This window comes from Colletotrichum navitas, assembly GCF_030913465.1.
Source record: "Colletotrichum navitas strain CBS 125086 chromosome Unknown LY79scaffold_38, whole genome shotgun sequence".
Classification (NCBI taxonomy): Eukaryota; Fungi; Ascomycota; class Sordariomycetes; order Glomerellales; family Glomerellaceae; genus Colletotrichum; species Colletotrichum navitas.
In genome coordinates, this window is record NW_026850584.1 from 308,371 (window position 1) to 324,103 (window position 15,733).

Genomic DNA, 15,733 nt, shown 5'->3' on the forward strand with positions numbered 1-15,733 from the left:
ACATTTACTTACACGTACACAAGACGCTGACATCCCTACGTAGTCAAGACCAAGTCTAATTCAACGGGGAATCTCGAGGTCAGAGAAAGCGGTGTGTAGGATTGAAAACAAGCCAGAACAAAACAAAACAGAGATAAAAGAAATAAAAAAAGGGACAAACCCCCAGAAAAAAAAAACACATCCTCGCGATTTCGGTGCTGCTGCTGCTGCAACATGCATTGCTATGCTTCCCTCTCTCCACACTCACGGACCTTGACCCTTTGCGACCCAATTGACTGCTGCCACTGCGCTTATGCTTCTGCCACGCTGCCGCAAGTCCACAACCTCCAGCCTCCAACTGCCACCAACCAGAATCAAACCAGACCGATGCTTGCTTGTTCCTTACGTGTACTACACTCCACGTACCTTGGGTAGGAGGTAGGTGGTTTACAGCCAGCGCCCGTGCCCACTCAGTGCGTGCGTGCCTACCTACGTGTACCTAGAAACCAGAGGAGGGAGGTACTTGTGTTCCTAGCAGGGTGCTTGCTCTGGTGCATGTACCTGCCCACATTACCCAGGTGACCAGGTACCTGAGCAGCTACCAGCTGGACTAGGTTGGACTGGGTACCTGGGCAAAAAGGAAAAGGAAAAAAAAAAAAAACACCTCCCTTTGAACTTTTCCCCAGTTCCCTTTTGCTGCCTACCTACCTACCTACCTGCATTTGCATCCGTGTCCGTCTTTGCACAAACATTCCACCCCCATCCACCATCCACACACCTCCTTCTTCTCTCCCACCAACATCCTCCTCCTCCACCAAACCTCAACTTGTCTCGTCTCGTCTCGTCAGCCACGACCGCGACGACGTCGTTTCTCCTACCTTGCGGCACCCTTTTCTTTTCCTATTTTTTTTGTTCTCTTCCCCCTCACCATCCGCTCGAGTCCCGCAAAGACCAACCAAACCACCGCCCCCCACCAAAGCTGTCGTGTCGATACGGGACAGTCAAATAATTGATTCCTCCGTTTTTTCCCCCCATCGTGGAAAAAAAAAAAACCCCCCCAGCCCCCCATACAAAGAAACCCAGCAATGTCTGAGGTACAGACTCGGCCTGCCGCTTCGCGCGGCAGAGGTTCTGGACGCGGTGGCAGAGGTGGCTTCGCAAGCCGGGGCGGTCGCACGTCGGCCAGACCTAACGGCGACAAGTACGACTCCAAAATGGATGCCGACGACGCGACTTCCTTCGAGGACCAAGGCGAGCTCGGCGAGCTCAAGAAGCAGTACGGATCCAAGGCGCCCCTCATCAAGGAGCTCTTCCCCGATTGGTCAGAGCAGGATATCCTCTACGCTCTTCAAGAGACGGATGGTGACGAGAATCTTGCCGTTACTCGCATTGCTGAAGGTACGTCGCCGCACACACCTCACGCCTCATCCACCCGTGCTGCCTGCCATCGACTCTTTCCCGCGACAATTCCTTTCGGCCTCATTCGCCATCGCCCGCCCGCCCCGAACCCCTTAATGACCTTTCATCCGCACTCTGCTGACTTTCCCTCCCTTTTTTTCCAGGCACCATCTCTCAATGGGGTGAGGTGACGAAGAAGGCCCCCCGCTCCAAGGCTAAGGACTCGACGACCGCAGCTTCCAACATCGACTCATCCAGCGCCAGGCCTGCCCGTGGCGGACGCAACGTCGCCGACGCTGGTCGCGGCCGCGGCAGAAACGCCGACAGAGGAGGCCGCGGTGGTGGTCGGGGCAGAGCCTCAAACACAGCAGCCCCCAACGGCACCCGGCATGCCAAGGACACCGCTCAGCCGCTCTCCGTCCCCACCGAGGAGTCGAACGCATGGGATACCCCCAAGACAGACGTCAAGGACGCGCCTGCCGAGGACCCCTGGGCCCCCAAGGAGACCACCGAGAAGCCTGCAGCTCCCGCGACCGAAGCCCCCAAGCCTGCCGGTCCCGCTCCCAAGACGTGGGCTAGCATGCTCCGTCAAACCGCCGTCCCCAAGCCCGCTCCGAAGCCCCCCAAGCAAGAGCCCGCACCCAAGCCTGCCGAGCCCATCGAACCTCTGCCTCCTGTCGCTCCCGCCGCCGAACCTACACCCGAACCTGAGACCGAACCGGAGGCGCAGCCCGAGCCCACCCCCGAACTTCCCGCCGAGCCAGCTCATGAAGAACCAGCCCCTGCAGAAGTACCAACCGTCATCGAACCCGAAGTGGCTCTGCCGCCCTCCAAGGACCAACTTACTGAGACGAATCTTGAACAGGTTGTCGACGAATCGCATCCTCCCGCCACTGCTACTGTCGCGAGCACTGCCGCCGACTCCTGGGATCCTCGCCTCAATGCTGGCAGCGCTACCGCGACCCCGATCTCAGCCTCGCAACAGCAACATCAGCCCATCCGCCCCGCTGTTCCCACCACCAACAGCGGATTCGCCGCTTCCGCCATCAAGGCCACCACCGAGCGAGGATCCCGTACTCCGAGCTACCAACGCCGCGTTCTTGACCAGGAGGAAGCCGTACGCATGCCTGGCAACCGCGAGGTTGACCGCGCTGCCGTCCAGTTCGGTGCTTTCAGCCTGAACGAGGACGACGACATTGATGGTGATCGCGAGGAGCCCGAGACCAGGACCCAGCCTCCTGCCGACTCCCCCGTTGCCCATCCTCGCACCTCTCTCCCCCCTGCTCCCCAGCAAGCTCCCGTCCCCGAGGCCATCGGCACCCAGAAGCCCGCGCCGGGCCTGCCTCCTCCTGCTGCGGCCGCCGCACCCACTGGTACAACCGCTCCGACCGGCAACGTCGTCGACTTTGCTAATGCTCCCTTCGCAGGACCCGCAGGCGCTGCTCCCCAGGCCCCCGCTGCTCAGGGTATGTTCCGCACCACATTGGCGCCGCAGCCTGGTTGTCTGCTTACTGACCCGCCTCCAGTCCCCCAGCCTGGTGCTGCCCCCGCCCAGCCCTACTCCCGATTCGGACAGACCGGCCCTCAGGAGCCGTCGTCGTTCCCCCAGAAGTCAATCGACCCTTTCACCCAGCCGAACCAACCCCCCTCGGCTTCCCAGAACCAGTTCGACGGCTTCCCCAACCAGCCGTCGCAACAGAACCAGCAGCCCGGTGGGGCTTTCAGCTCCGCGCCCAGCGAATACTCTTCCTACTACACCGCCGACCAACAAAACCGCCCTCCTTACAACTACTACAACCAGCCCTACGGCCAGCAGGGCGCCCAGGGACACCAGGACAGCGTGTCTTCCCAGCAGAGGTCTTTCGGCGGCTACAATGCCTCGCAGGCTGATAACCTCAGCCAGTACCCCCAGAGCGGCGGTCTCCAGAACCAGTCTCGCTACGGCGGCGTCACCAACGACGCCCAGAACAGCGGGCACACCACCCCGAACCCCACCGCTCAGAGCCAGCAGGCGGCCAGCCAGGCCTCGCAGCCTCAGTCTCACGGCCAGCAGAGCTACCCTTATAACAGCCACCCCTACTACAACAACGCCTACTACTCGAACTACATGAACTACGGTCACTACGGCCAGGGAGGATACGGCGGCGCTCCCTACGGCAAGGGAGGCGTCTACGGCCACCCGTACGGAATGTCGCCCCAGGGCCCCTACGACCACGCCTCGTCCCCTGCTGCTGGCTTCGGTCAGTCTTCTCTGCACCGGGCTGACAGCGGTCTGAGCTCTGGCCTCGCGGGCGGCGACTTTGGCGGCCGCGCCGGTTCCGCTCAGTCTGGCAACCAGCCTGGTCTCGCCGGCAGTGGCTTCGGTGGTGTTCAGGACACCTTTGGCCGCGGCTCTTCCTCGTACCAGAGCCCCGCGGGACAGGGGTTCAACAGCACTGCCCAGCCCAACAACACTGCTTCCGCCAACGACGATCTGAAGCCTTTCGGCGACGGTAAGCCTGGCGCGGGGCCCTCGCCTTCTCTTGGCGGCGCCCGTCCCGGCTCGGCCACTAACACCGCCTCTGGCCAGACGGGCTTGCCCCCGCCTCAGTCCGCTTCTCAGATGGGCGGCTACGGCGGCTACCCTAGCCACCTGCAGGGTCACGGTCTCCACGGAACCAGTGGTTACGGCATGGGAGGAGCCACCACCGGCCAGCACGGTAGCGCCCCGTTCGGCTCCTACGGTCAGCAGCAGCAGGGCGGCTACGGCAGCGGATACTACGGCAGCGGCAACCAGCAGCAGCAGCGCGGCGGCTGGGGCGGAAACTACCACTAGGAAGGTGGTGGTCGACGGCCATCTCACCCGCGTCATTGCGACGTGGGGAGAAGCGGCTAAGGCCTCGGTGCCCACGAGCACGTCGCCAGCTATTGCGCTTTGTCAGCAAACGAAACAACTCTCTTTGGACCTGCAGGTGATTTTAAACTGCAGGCGGCAAGGATAATTCAACGCGGTCTCTTTCTACGGGGAAACTTTTCTTCTCTCTACTCATTACCTATGTGTATGGTCTTCGAGCGTGTACGATCTATCAAAAAAAAAAGAATCAGGGAGGGGAAACACATTCGGATATGGTCACCGGCCGCGACGGAATCGTGTTTTTTGTTTTCTTTTTCGCGACGGGGAGGTCTACCCAGGCTTACTCGAGAATGATAGCCCGGCGGTGGTGGTATGCGGCTTTGAAAATTCAGTTGAAATGACAGATGGAAACGGATCCGGTGGGAGGTTGGTCGTTGGTCGTTGCCCGATGGAGGGCCCAATACTGAGATTGAACTCCTTGGAAAGGAGCATGATAGCCAATAAGGAACCTTTGGCCCATGACACTGATGGCTTTGCGATGATGTGTGAAGTGCTTTGATCTAGTCTGGGTGACTGAGTCCAGGTAACCAAACCCCTTGACTCGGCCGCTTCTTCTCGTCCTATGATGGAACTATTGTCGCAGACATGCTGCGCGGAGCCTGCTGTCAGTAGAAGTGATTGCGTTTTTGGCCGTGTTCAGGGTCGCATTTCCATTCATCAACGGGCTAGCTACCCTCCACCTGCCAGGTTTTTGTTGCAATATACGCGCTTCTCATGGTCGGTCTTGACCTCCAAGACCACTGCTGTGTTGCCATCTTCACGGATTTCTACTGGTACGTGGCCGGCCTCATCCAGGCCGGTGGACGTCTCATCCGCCTCAGCCAGCGAAAGGAAGTAATAGTCCACATCCTTAAGGTCAAGGACTCCTATTACGACTATATAGAGCGCATCATAGTAACAAAATAGGCCTAGGAGTTAATAGGCTTAGCCAAGATTACACTATAGATCTAGGGCTAAATACGCTACGCTTATATCTTTAAGATTATATAAAACTTTTTTTACTAAGAGTTTAATTACTTAGTGTAGTATAACAGTATTATAAAGTTAAGTAATCTTATATTATATTACTTTAATAAGATAGTCTAAAAAGGATACCTTTATATATTCTTAGCCCTTTAGGTAATATCTCTTTTATGTAATAAATACTAGGAGGTGTTTACTAAGTCTTAGTACTACCTTAACTATGTAGTTAAGAATAATTATAACGTCTTTAAGGTAGACTATCTAGACCTAGTGTTATTTATTAATATAGAGGTTAGCGCTATATATACTAGTATCTAGGCTAGTGTCACTGACTTTATAAAGGGGGGATCTGCTAATCTTAAGATAAAGGATAATAACTATAATAAGCTAATAGATGCTATACAAAAGCGTTTCACAGAGCGCAACGCCCTTGTCGATTCCCTCTTTAATCCTCATCAGGAGGAGACCTGCCGCAACTACATGGTCGCTGACGCAGAGTCCCAGGACAGTGCCAGAACCACCGCCTTTCGCAAGGCTGCCCAGCTATGGCTCGATCCCACGGCGCATCGACCCGCTGGCACTGGCACAGGCCCTCACTTCTCGTTGTGATTGAATTGAAAACAACGGGCATGGTTTTGTGTAGAAACACAGTAACTGGAGGAACTAAATCAGAAGACTGGTCAACCACTTCTCTCTACAATGTGTTGTTGGTTGATGAGATTGGGGGTTTAGAGTTGTTGCTACGTCTAACACAAAGGTCAACAAGGTATGTAAATCAGTGAATCATGTGCTCATTGCATTAGGCAGCTGGCTTCTGGTGCCTCCTGCCTCAAATTCTCGGTATCTAGTGACTCCGATGGGATCGTTTCTGGTATCTAGTATTTTAACTTCCAACACGATCACAAACTTGGGTATCGATCCTCGCCTCCCGTTTCCCCCCCTTGTATCAGTCAAACTCCAAAACGGAAAGCAGGTCCGAAAAAGGGAAAATTCCAAAATCAAAGCGTTTTTTTCTTTTTCTCCTTGCCCTAGCGAATCCCTCTAAGCGCACCACGAGCTGGCCCAGCGGCCGAGCTCGCCCGGGGCGCAGAGCCTCTCCATGTCGTCCTCCCGGAGGGCCAGGAGCACTTCCCAGGGCGCGTCGCCCTTGGTGACGCCGCGGCGCTGCATGATGTTCATGCTCCCGTCGCTGGCCGACCACGTCTTGCGCACGTGGTCCGCCTTGCCGCCGCCGCCGGTGGTGCCCGGGATGCCGAAGTCGACGTCGGCGCCCATGTGGACCCAGACGCTGCAGCCCAGACCGGCGTGGTCGGGCCGCAGGGCCTTGCGGAAGGCGGCGCCCTCCATGGTCGGGTCGGCTAGGGAGGCGGCGAGGGCGATCCGCGAGGGTATGTAGCCGGGCGAAGTCACCTGGCCCACGGCCTGGCGGATGCGCCAGGCGGCGGCGGCGATGGCGGGGGTCGCGTCTGTGGCCGTGCCGTTGCTGTTGCTGTTGCTGTTGCTGTCGTCTGGGATCTGGACCAGGTCCTTGACGCTGGTACTGGCGCTGGTTTGGGTGTATACATTGCCCCAGGCGTCGGGGGAGAAGGAGGGACAGAGACGGGGGCGGGCGTCAGCAGCGGTGGTGAAGGACGTCGTGTCGTCGAGGTCAAGGTGCGGGAGGCGCGCGCGGGTGGTGTGAACCCAGATGAGGGCGGAGAGGGTGTCAACCATGGAGACAAAGGCATCTGGACCATGCTTGTCGCGGAGCTCAGCAAGGACAGCGCTGTGCAGTGTCTTGAGGGTTGAGTTCTGGATCTGAAAGAGGACGCACACTGGCTTCTTGGCCTGGGCCGTGTTGGACACAGCAAGCTTGTCCATGCTGGAGACAAGGGTTGTCTCGGTTGTGAAGTTATACTCAGGGAACACAGAGTTCTTAATGCTGGTTCTCTCATAATGCTTCATGCTAGGCCTGGCTAAAAGAAACATTGTCAGTATAGGTGAACAGTGAAGGTTTGTGTAACATCATCGGAATGGGAGGAAACTTACTCATATGCTCACGGACAAAGGTTTGGCCCGGAATCCTCTCATAGCCTCTGCCAAAGAACTCCAAGAAGGTCTTGATGAAACCACCGTCAAAGATTGCGTGGTGAGTCGCAAAGCAGAGGATCAGGCCGCCGTTGCTGACCCTAGTGACCTTCAAGGTGACAGGAGGGCACGACTCTCCGGGCTTCGGGTGGTTAGGGGACAGAGAAAGGACGTCCTTGTCCATGGCGGAGGGAGGCATGCCCCGGACCTTGAGATCCTCGTAGGTGAGGCCACCGAGGGTCTCGCAGGACTGGTAGGCGAAGAGGTCCGGTCTCTGAGAAGGGTCGGCCGAGTTCTGACTGCGGCGGTAGTGGAGCTCGAGCTCGTTGGGCCGGGAAGGGAAGCGAGCGGGACGGACCTGGCCAGCGAGGAAGGGCCATCGGAGAAGAGAGGCATGGAATCGGTTGGCGATGTAGCCCAGTGCTGTACCGGTCTCAAAGCTTGTGTCGGTGTCAAAAATGAAGACCGATCGGACGTAGATCCGGGGCGCGATCTGGTCCAAGGGGCCCAGGGCGACGTGGGGAGTGATCTCAATCATACCCATGGTGGGTTGATGTGAGAAAAAGGTAGCAGGTGGCTTTGTAATGGGAAGAAAGGGTTGTTGAATGGAGGTGAACGAGAAAGAAAGGGGTTGTCGGGCTTGTAATCTTTGCTTGAGTTGTGAAGGTGAAGAGAAGACGGGCTGGTGATCTGGATGTTTGGTTTCCAGAGAAAGATTGGTAGAAGGAATAGTGCCCTTTTGAAGAATCAAGAATAAAAGCGGAAGGAACTTGAAGAAAAAATTGAAGTGAAGTCCAGGTAAAAAATGATGAACTGGCACAGTAACGGAGATGGGTTGGGTCGGAGAAAGGTGTGGCTTCAATTCACTTTCCCAGAACCCGGTACGGTTGCACTTACTATATCCTCACAGCCGCACACTTGTTCATGGTCTTGTGTTAGAGTTCACAAACAGTCCATTGGGACCCATAGTCCACTTGTGTACGTCCAGGAGACAAGTTCGCTGCCTTGTGTGTGATCACGGTTGCTTTGGACTGTATTCAGGGGAACACTGAACTATCTGGCCAGAAAGGATCAAGTTTATTGGACATCTGACATTATAGGGATGCTGATTGAGAATAACCTTAAATACAAATACATTGGCATGTTCACATTGTTTTAGGGGAAGCCAAAGGCAAGATTTTCCGTTGTGTGATTGATCAACGAGGATAGAACATGACAAGACTTAGTACACATATGTCTCTTTGATCTAACCAACTTGACAAGTCAAATTCAAGCTTTTTTGTAGGACCCTGTACAAAAAACAATGCCTAATAGCAATCGTACAATGCCATACATTTACGCATCGGGAATTGCAGACTGAAGAGTATCCTAGTAAAATAGCAACCTTTATTTTTGCTCTTGATTAGTTAGAGGAATAACTGACTACTACTTTGAGGCAATAACTGTAAGCGAAGATTTAACAACTAACATACCGTCAATGAACACCACATACTCATCGGCCCTATCCTGATTAATGAGCTTGCCCACAGCTCTCCAGACATCGTCTACCATTCCGGCCTGTCCGTAGACCACAACACCCACATCGCCCTTCTCGTCGTTTCTCGCGAGCTCCTGTACCACGGCGATATTCAGATTCTGATGAGCTACCTATCTGTTTTCCTGGTCCAATCTGTAGCTGGGACATATGGATCCCTCGAGGCCACTGGTAAGGCGTAAGGTCGGATGAGTGTTGGGAGACTCGGTGAGTGTTAAAGAGCCTTCGGAGGAAAATAGAACAGAGAATGGATGGTGATGAGACCCTTCTGGTTCAGCTGTTCTTTAAACACCACTGTGAGGATATTCTTGTCTCTGGCCGCCTTCACGTCGTCCCTGGCGAGCATGAGGACCTCAGAACGGGTTCACCTCAAAGTAACTGTATGCGAAGGGCCCAAGCTGCGGGAATTTCGTGCTGGGAGGCGAGAAATAGCGTCACCAACTTTGCGTAACTGAAGCTTGAAACCATAGTTCCAAGGCCCTGTCAATCGACAGCCACTAACTAAGAGCACTTTTACATGAAGATCTCTCTGCTGACTTCCGGCATAGAAGCTTAAATACTCTTGCATCCCCAAGCAGGTTTCTCTGCAGATGATGCAACTGCCCGCTTTCGAGCCTTGAGATGGGCCATTCTCCTGATATCAGCAACTCTCAGCCTTCACATGGAGACCAAGATTTCCAGATTCCATATAGATGATCCCTGCTTGTTCTGTTAGGAATTCCCTTATGTCACGTGTATTGTGAAGGTCTGTGATATATTCCTACCAAAAACACATACGGGTTCACGAAACAGTATCGAATACTAGATCTCAATCCGATAATTCATGAGACTGCCCTTTCGGTCAAGGGTAATGGAGCTTTGGAAACGAAACAATTGAAAGGAGTCTTGGTAACCATTCCAAGCTTTTGACTGATAACTCTTCCTGAACGAAGAAGCACTACCCAGAAACTTTGTGTTTACTACTTCTCGGCTCCCCTAGGTTTGTTTCTGGCCTTTGGATCAGCAAACTCTTCTTGGATCTCTTTCAGAATTCCGTCAACTAATCCCCTCCATGATTCAGTGTTCTCAATATCCTGGCGAAATTGGCTCAGCTCAGAAGCCAATTCTTCTCCCTTGTTCCTCTCTTGTTGAAGTCTTTGGCTCGCCGCCTCAAACTCGCTCTTGGCCGTCCTGTACCTGTACCTCCAAAACATCGCTTTCCAGAAAGCATTCTCGGCTCTGATTTGCTTCTCTCTTTCCCTAGCGCGCCGATCAAACGGGGCCACGCATCTCTGCCACCGCCGGTAGTGCTCCCACGCGCGGTGAATATCCGCGTAAACTCGGTCATACTCCGCTCGCTTGGACTCGTCCCGAAGAACTTCCCAGGCTTCTTGGACCTGAAAGTGAGTGTCAGTGAGCCAATGCGCCATTTTCTTTTAGTTATCAGAAAAGGGGGCCACCTAGACCTGTACGACGTACCCTGCGAAACTCATCTGCGTCAACCGTTTCCCAATGAGCCCTTTTGTCTGGGTGGTACTTCAGGGCCAGCTCTCAGTACGCCTGTCGGATCTGTGAGAGCGTCGCGCTTGGCAGAATTCTGAGATTCCAATAATGGTCGGCAGTGGAAGGCTGCTGCATCGTGGACAGAGGTCGCTTGGTCTTCGAAACCGGTACTTACAGATACCAGTTTCTTGGCAGCTGGCTCTCAAGCGGGTTTGAAAACTTTTGGACGAGTTTGCAGAAGAGATGGATATTCGGAGACTGAATGGTTGTGGAAAAGATACTTGATAGCGTTGAAGGATGGTGCAACGAGTTTGCCAACATGTGTCGAATGCCAGCAAGCTTTATAGGCAACTCGTGCAGGTTTTCTTTCTTGTTCGCGATAGCACCACTACCTCCGAATTTAAAATCGCCGACAAAGGTATGCTACGATGAATATCCAATGTCTCTAGTTGTCTTGGTTCTTACACCATGCATAACTACTGCTGAAGTGTGAGTAATAAATTCTTACGAGCCACTGAAACGGGTTCCAGCACCTTGTGGAAACAACAAAAGTCTTCGCGATCCTTCAGTTGAATGTGTGTGGTCTGATGTCTCAGATATTCTCTACTGAATGAAAGAGTATCCTACATTGCAGATAGTTGCAACAGCACACAACACTTGTCCTTGGCATGCAGGGGCTTCGATTGAATAATGTACCAAGAACAGAGGCAGAGAAAAACCTTGCGATGAGTTTGAATCTAGGGTGATATCTATTTGTATCGCATCGCATTATAGTATAATTAACTACAGAGTATATCTAAAATCGGGGTGTCTGTCACCCCTCTTCCCCTGGTCGATTTCCCGTGACCTCTCATCAATGCTCATACTGTCCCTCTTTTTGTTGATTCTGTTCAACCAAGTCCACATGGTAAAGTATCCGACAGAGGCAATGGTGATGGTGCATATGGAAACCGCATGGCCGATCGTGTACCTTCCATCCGACGCGGTGATGCGGTAGATTTGTCCCGCCATGATACCCGCGCTGTTCCCGATGGCCTGTTGCAGACCAATGGCTGTCGCGCGTTTGAAGTAGCCTGCATTGGAGTTGCTAACCCATGTGACGTTCAGGCCGACGACGCAGTAAATTCCGGTCGCAGTAACGAAAGTTGCAAAGTAGAGGACAGCCGTAGACTTCATACTCACTCCCAGCATGAGAGCGTATCCCGTGGCGGTGACAAGAGCCATTGGGACCATGAAGACAGCGCGCTTGTTGAGCTTGTCGGAACAATATGCAATAGTCAGATAGACGGCAGAGGCCCAGATGTAGACGGGAACGGTCAGCAGCTGCGTTTTTATGCTGCTGTATCCAAAACCGCGGATGATGACCGGCAAGAAGGTCCCGAATCCGAACGAGCATGTGTTCGCGCAGAACTGGCAGCCCGCCGAAAGCCAGACCTTCGGGTCCTTGAAGGCAAGCTTCACCTCCTGCTTGTCAAACGTCTCCGATTCCCCCTGGTATACCCTGGATTGCTCTGCACGAACACGCATCAGGGCCTTCTCTTCTTCAGTAAGCCATTTTGCCGTCTCGAAGCTGTCTGGCAGCAAAACAATGAAAGCAAAGCCAACGGCCAGAGAGATGATCCCCTCGACGAGAAACAACCAACGCCAGCCAGCGAGGCCGCTGGCCCCATGGAGACTCGTGAGGCCATAGGCCAGAAGACCGCCGAAGGCGCCGGACAGGGCGGAGGCCACGAAGAGATAAGAAATCCGGCGCGCTTGTTCCTCTCGCTTGTAGTAGGTGCTGAGATAGAGAGTGAGGCATGGGAAGAGACCGCTTTCGAAGACACCGATAAGAAGGCGAGTTGCTAGCAAGCCGGCGTAGTTGGTAATAAAGGCTGAGCCAATGACAGTGGCGCTCCAGGAGAGGATGAAAAAGGGAATGAGGCGGCTTGGTCGAGCTTTCTTGAGGATCAGCGAGGCGGGAATCTCGAACGTAATGTAGGTAACTAGTCTTTGAATTAGTCAATGTTTGGATTGGGCTTGAAACTTTGTGCATTTACCATAGAAGACTGTCACGGCGACATTAAGCCTGTTACCGGTCAACCCCAAGTCCTCTGTCATTCCCGCAATTGCTGCATTGCCTGCGATTCGCATATTAGCACTTGAAAGACAGACCAAAAATTGCCCAATGAGACATACCGATATTGCTGCGATCGAGGTAGGCGACTAAGAAGGCAATAATCATCATCGGTGAGAGCCATAGGTCCAACTTCCTCAGCAGGCGCTTTTCCGCCTCTGGGTCAATGGTGAGGCTGGAGCTTGCTACTGCCGACTGAGGTGAATCGACATCTCCATCTTTGGCCTTAATGGGCGCTTTCTCGAGCGACATTCTCAAATCTTGTACGATTCGTTTCTTGTCTGATGAATCGACCGGCAAGTCGAGGCTGTATTGTTGCACCCCCTGAGACTGGAGACATGTCCAAACAACTAAATACGGCTTTCTGCATTGGACATATATCTACAAACACTGCCAAAAGTACAGTGAGGTCACCAGATTCGCCTATCTAGCAACCAAGACCATTTCCCGACGCCAACCCCCTTCTCGTCGGGAAACTGTGGTGCTTATCGCGGCGCCGGTTGATGATCCCTGTGGCCAGGTGGGGGCAAGAGTCGGGGAGGATATGCTTCTTATCTCTTGGATGTGCGAATGGCGTGGGACGGCCAAGCATCCCCTCGGCCAAGGGTGGAGGAAACTTGCCAAGCAACCCTCTCTACTCTGCCGGGGGACATGAAAACCCCGACATCGCCCTTCTCCTCAGCGAGAGAGACAATTTCCCGATCTCACAATTAGTTCCTGGGCTCAATGGATTCGACAACACCCCAGCCAGCTGCGACCGCACCGAAAACCCCAAATGCGCGGAAGAGGAAACGTGGGAGGCATGCCGTTGCATGCGAGTCGTGTCATCGGCGAAAACAGAGGGTAAGATACCACTGCCGTCATAAGCTCGGCATGGTACGGTTGCGTTTTCGAGCAAGCTTTCCAGCTGGAGCAGTGTGCCGAGAACGGCATTTGTTCTAAACCTATTTGCCATCAGCTGTACCAATAGCCTGGACAATTCCCTCTGTGATTCAAAGAGCTGTTCGACCTGTGTCACTCTAGCTAGTGGAACAGGGAGGGCTCTTAAGGTGCGGATAACTTGTAATGATGTGCTGCTGACTTCGGATGGCCAGTGCAACGGGTTGCAACCATGTTTCAACTGCGAACGGCGAGGGGTTGGTTCTTCTTGTTCATACAGTCACCTTGACGACAATATTCGAAGAGAAAGGCCTAGTCAGCAGGTAACAGCTCTAGCTTCACCCGCAGTCAACTTTGCAACACCAGCATCCCCTTCTGCTACAGTCGATGTTCTCCCGGAGGACACCGGAAGACCCGGCGGACCTTCGGCATCCGGCACAATCCCCTCAACAACCTCAAGTGGAGGAGGAAGGCCGCAAGGTGAAAGTGGTCAAGACCAACAGTCGGAGTCACTCGTCGGCAACCTCTTCAAGAGTCGCGATGCACCCTCTTTCTTCGGTTCCTCCTACTTTGGCCCGCAAGCTGCAGCAAAAATCATACAAGCCCCCGAACCGGAACTCTCGTCCGGTCTGTCTCAAAAGGCTAAAGCAGGGCCAACTCATTCATTCCGCGATGAAGGTGGCCCTTTCTCGCAGATATGGGAGTTACTGGGGTTGCTCCCGCGAAAAAAGTCAACCTGTGATCGATTGACGGACTGCTTCCTGAACGAGCTCAACTGGGCAATTGACGCCGTGCAGCCGACCTCGTTCAAGGCCAAGTACGAGAACTTCTGGTCTCGGAAATTCGGGTTTGATGACTTTGCTACAATCGACCTCCGCTGGCTGGCGCTGCTCTTCATTGTTATGGCCTACGGTGTGCTCTTGGATTGTCCAAGGCCGCGGAATAAAGAGGTCCAACGCGAAGTCTACGACACCTCGCAGCGGTTCTACTGGGCTGCCCGGAGAGCTATCGTAATTGCCCCGACTTTCTACGGCGAATCTACCGATCTCGTCCGAGCCGGCGTTCTAGTAACCCGCTACCTGATTTATACTCGTCGTGTGCCTGAATCGTGGCTGACAACTAGCTTCGCGATGCGCATGGCCCAAGCCCAAGGCATGCACATCGATGGCGAGAGGTGGAGGCTTCCCAGGAAAGAGACAGAGACCAGACGGCGGCTCTGGAGCAATCTTTATATGCTCGATAAGACCATTGCCCTCGCTCTCGGACGGCCGTTCGCCATCGTCGACCAACAGTGTCTGGTGAAGCAGGCTTCCAATGTATGGTTGGACGATCTTGACGATGAGGAAGCGGCGGCTATCCCAGAGGCTCCTCTGTCAGAACCAACTGCAAGTGTCTTTAGCCGTCTTGCGCACGAACTTGCTGTTGTCGTCGGCAAGATCCAGGAGCAGTGTTTTGGCTTGTTTACCGTGTCGTACGAAACAGTCTTGACGCTTGATAAGGAGATCGATGGCTGGAGGGGCAGTTTACCACCGTATTTCAACCTCAAAGAGCCTGACACAAGCAAAGACGAACGCCTCCCCTTTTTGCCTTGGCAAAGACTTCATCTACATAGCATGTATCACTTTGCGCGGGTGACCCTTCATCGCCCGTTTCTTCTCCGGCAATCAATCACGAACAGATACCAGCATAGCCACGACGTATGCATCGCGTCCGCTTGCGCAGACCTTGACATGGGTCTCAAGCTCTTCAGCCAGCCTCTTAATGACCGCTTGAAGTGGACCCTCGGTCCGCACAACCTCTTCAATAGCGCTTTAGTTCTCGGTATCATTGCCGTCCGCGATCCCCACTCGCGAAGGTCGCAGGCCATTCTTGAGGACCTAGCAGCATACTGCGAGATGCAGAGGAACGATGTGTGGCTCAACGAGTTTGCCATGGCCGAGGTCAAGATCGTCGAGCTATGCGTCAAGAAAGCCCGACAGTCACAGCCACCACCGACAAGCACCGTGGTCCCTCTCGCTCTCGCGTCCGCGTCTCCGAACAGGCGTCCCTCGCAACCAGCTGGGCAGAGTCTCGTGATGCCCACGCAGCCGCAGCTGCCGGTCGAGAGCCCCGACTTTGATCCTTTGATGGCGGGGCTGGGGCTTCCGTACAGCACAACGAGCGCGCAGATGACTTGGGATGACCCGGGATTCTTTCTACCTGAGAGCGGGGACCTGTTGCAGTGGGAACATGTTCTCAACACCATCATGCATGACCAAACAAGTATTTGAGTATAGTTTTAGAAGGGTACAATCGTGTGACTGGAGCTTCTCTGACCGCATGCATATGCATATACAGCTAGCTTTGTCAAGAGGCTAGCAAATAATGCATTCTCGATTTGTGACCAAAGACTTGCCATTCAGATAAAAAGCAATGCATAGCT

General features: G+C 54.0%; 6 protein-coding genes across 6 annotated transcripts; 3 read left to right on the forward strand and 3 right to left on the reverse strand.

Moving 5' to 3' along the window:
* Positions 1-1,064: 1,064 nt before the first annotated feature.
* LY79DRAFT_517548 (uncharacterized protein) lies at positions 1,065-4,192 on the forward strand (the record flags this gene model as incomplete). The annotated part of the gene is made up of 3 exons (XM_060554949.1): positions 1,065-1,377; positions 1,542-2,843; positions 2,904-4,192. 3 exons carry the CDS (start codon positions 1,065-1,067, stop codon positions 4,190-4,192), a joined length of 2,904 nt encoding a protein of 967 aa, XP_060413140.1.
* Positions 4,193-4,812: 620 nt separating this feature from the next.
* On the forward strand, positions 4,813-5,842 carry LY79DRAFT_704376 (uncharacterized protein; the record flags this gene model as incomplete). The annotated part of the gene is made up of 2 exons (XM_060564980.1): positions 4,813-5,164; positions 5,642-5,842. The coding sequence occupies exons 1-2, from the start codon at positions 4,985-4,987 to the stop codon at positions 5,840-5,842; spliced, it is 381 nt and encodes a 126-aa protein (XP_060413141.1). The 5' UTR covers positions 4,813-4,984.
* A 432-nt stretch (positions 5,843-6,274) lies between these two features.
* On the reverse strand, positions 6,275-7,844 carry LY79DRAFT_580627 (transferase family-domain-containing protein; the record flags this gene model as incomplete). The annotated part of the gene is made up of 2 exons (XM_060560126.1): positions 6,275-7,188; positions 7,262-7,844. The coding sequence occupies 2 exons, from the start codon at positions 7,842-7,844 to the stop codon at positions 6,275-6,277; spliced, it is 1,497 nt and encodes a 498-aa protein (XP_060413142.1).
* Positions 7,845-9,788: 1,944 nt separating this feature from the next.
* LY79DRAFT_557086 (uncharacterized protein) lies at positions 9,789-10,045 on the reverse strand. The gene has a single exon (XM_060558070.1). It carries the CDS (start codon positions 10,025-10,027, stop codon positions 9,794-9,796), a length of 234 nt encoding a protein of 77 aa, XP_060413143.1. The 5' UTR covers positions 10,028-10,045; the 3' UTR covers positions 9,789-9,793.
* A 1,054-nt stretch (positions 10,046-11,099) lies between these two features.
* Positions 11,100-12,684, reverse strand: LY79DRAFT_688915 (major facilitator superfamily transporter; the record flags this gene model as incomplete). Its single annotated transcript, XM_060564703.1, has 3 exons — positions 11,100-12,301; positions 12,356-12,436; positions 12,495-12,684. 3 exons carry the CDS (start codon positions 12,682-12,684, stop codon positions 11,100-11,102), a joined length of 1,473 nt encoding a protein of 490 aa, XP_060413144.1.
* A 523-nt stretch (positions 12,685-13,207) lies between these two features.
* Positions 13,208-15,581, forward strand: LY79DRAFT_660133 (fungal-specific transcription factor domain-containing protein; the record flags this gene model as incomplete). Its single annotated transcript, XM_060562765.1, has 2 exons — positions 13,208-13,275; positions 13,592-15,581. 2 exons carry the CDS (start codon positions 13,208-13,210, stop codon positions 15,579-15,581), a joined length of 2,058 nt encoding a protein of 685 aa, XP_060413145.1.
* Between the last annotated feature and the right edge of the window lie 152 nt (positions 15,582-15,733).

Excerpts from the sequence above, each read along its gene's own strand:
- LY79DRAFT_557086 (XM_060558070.1), bottom strand. The coding sequence starts at position 10,027 with ATGTTTTGGAGGTACAGGTACAGGACGGCCAAGAGCGAGTTTGAGGCG.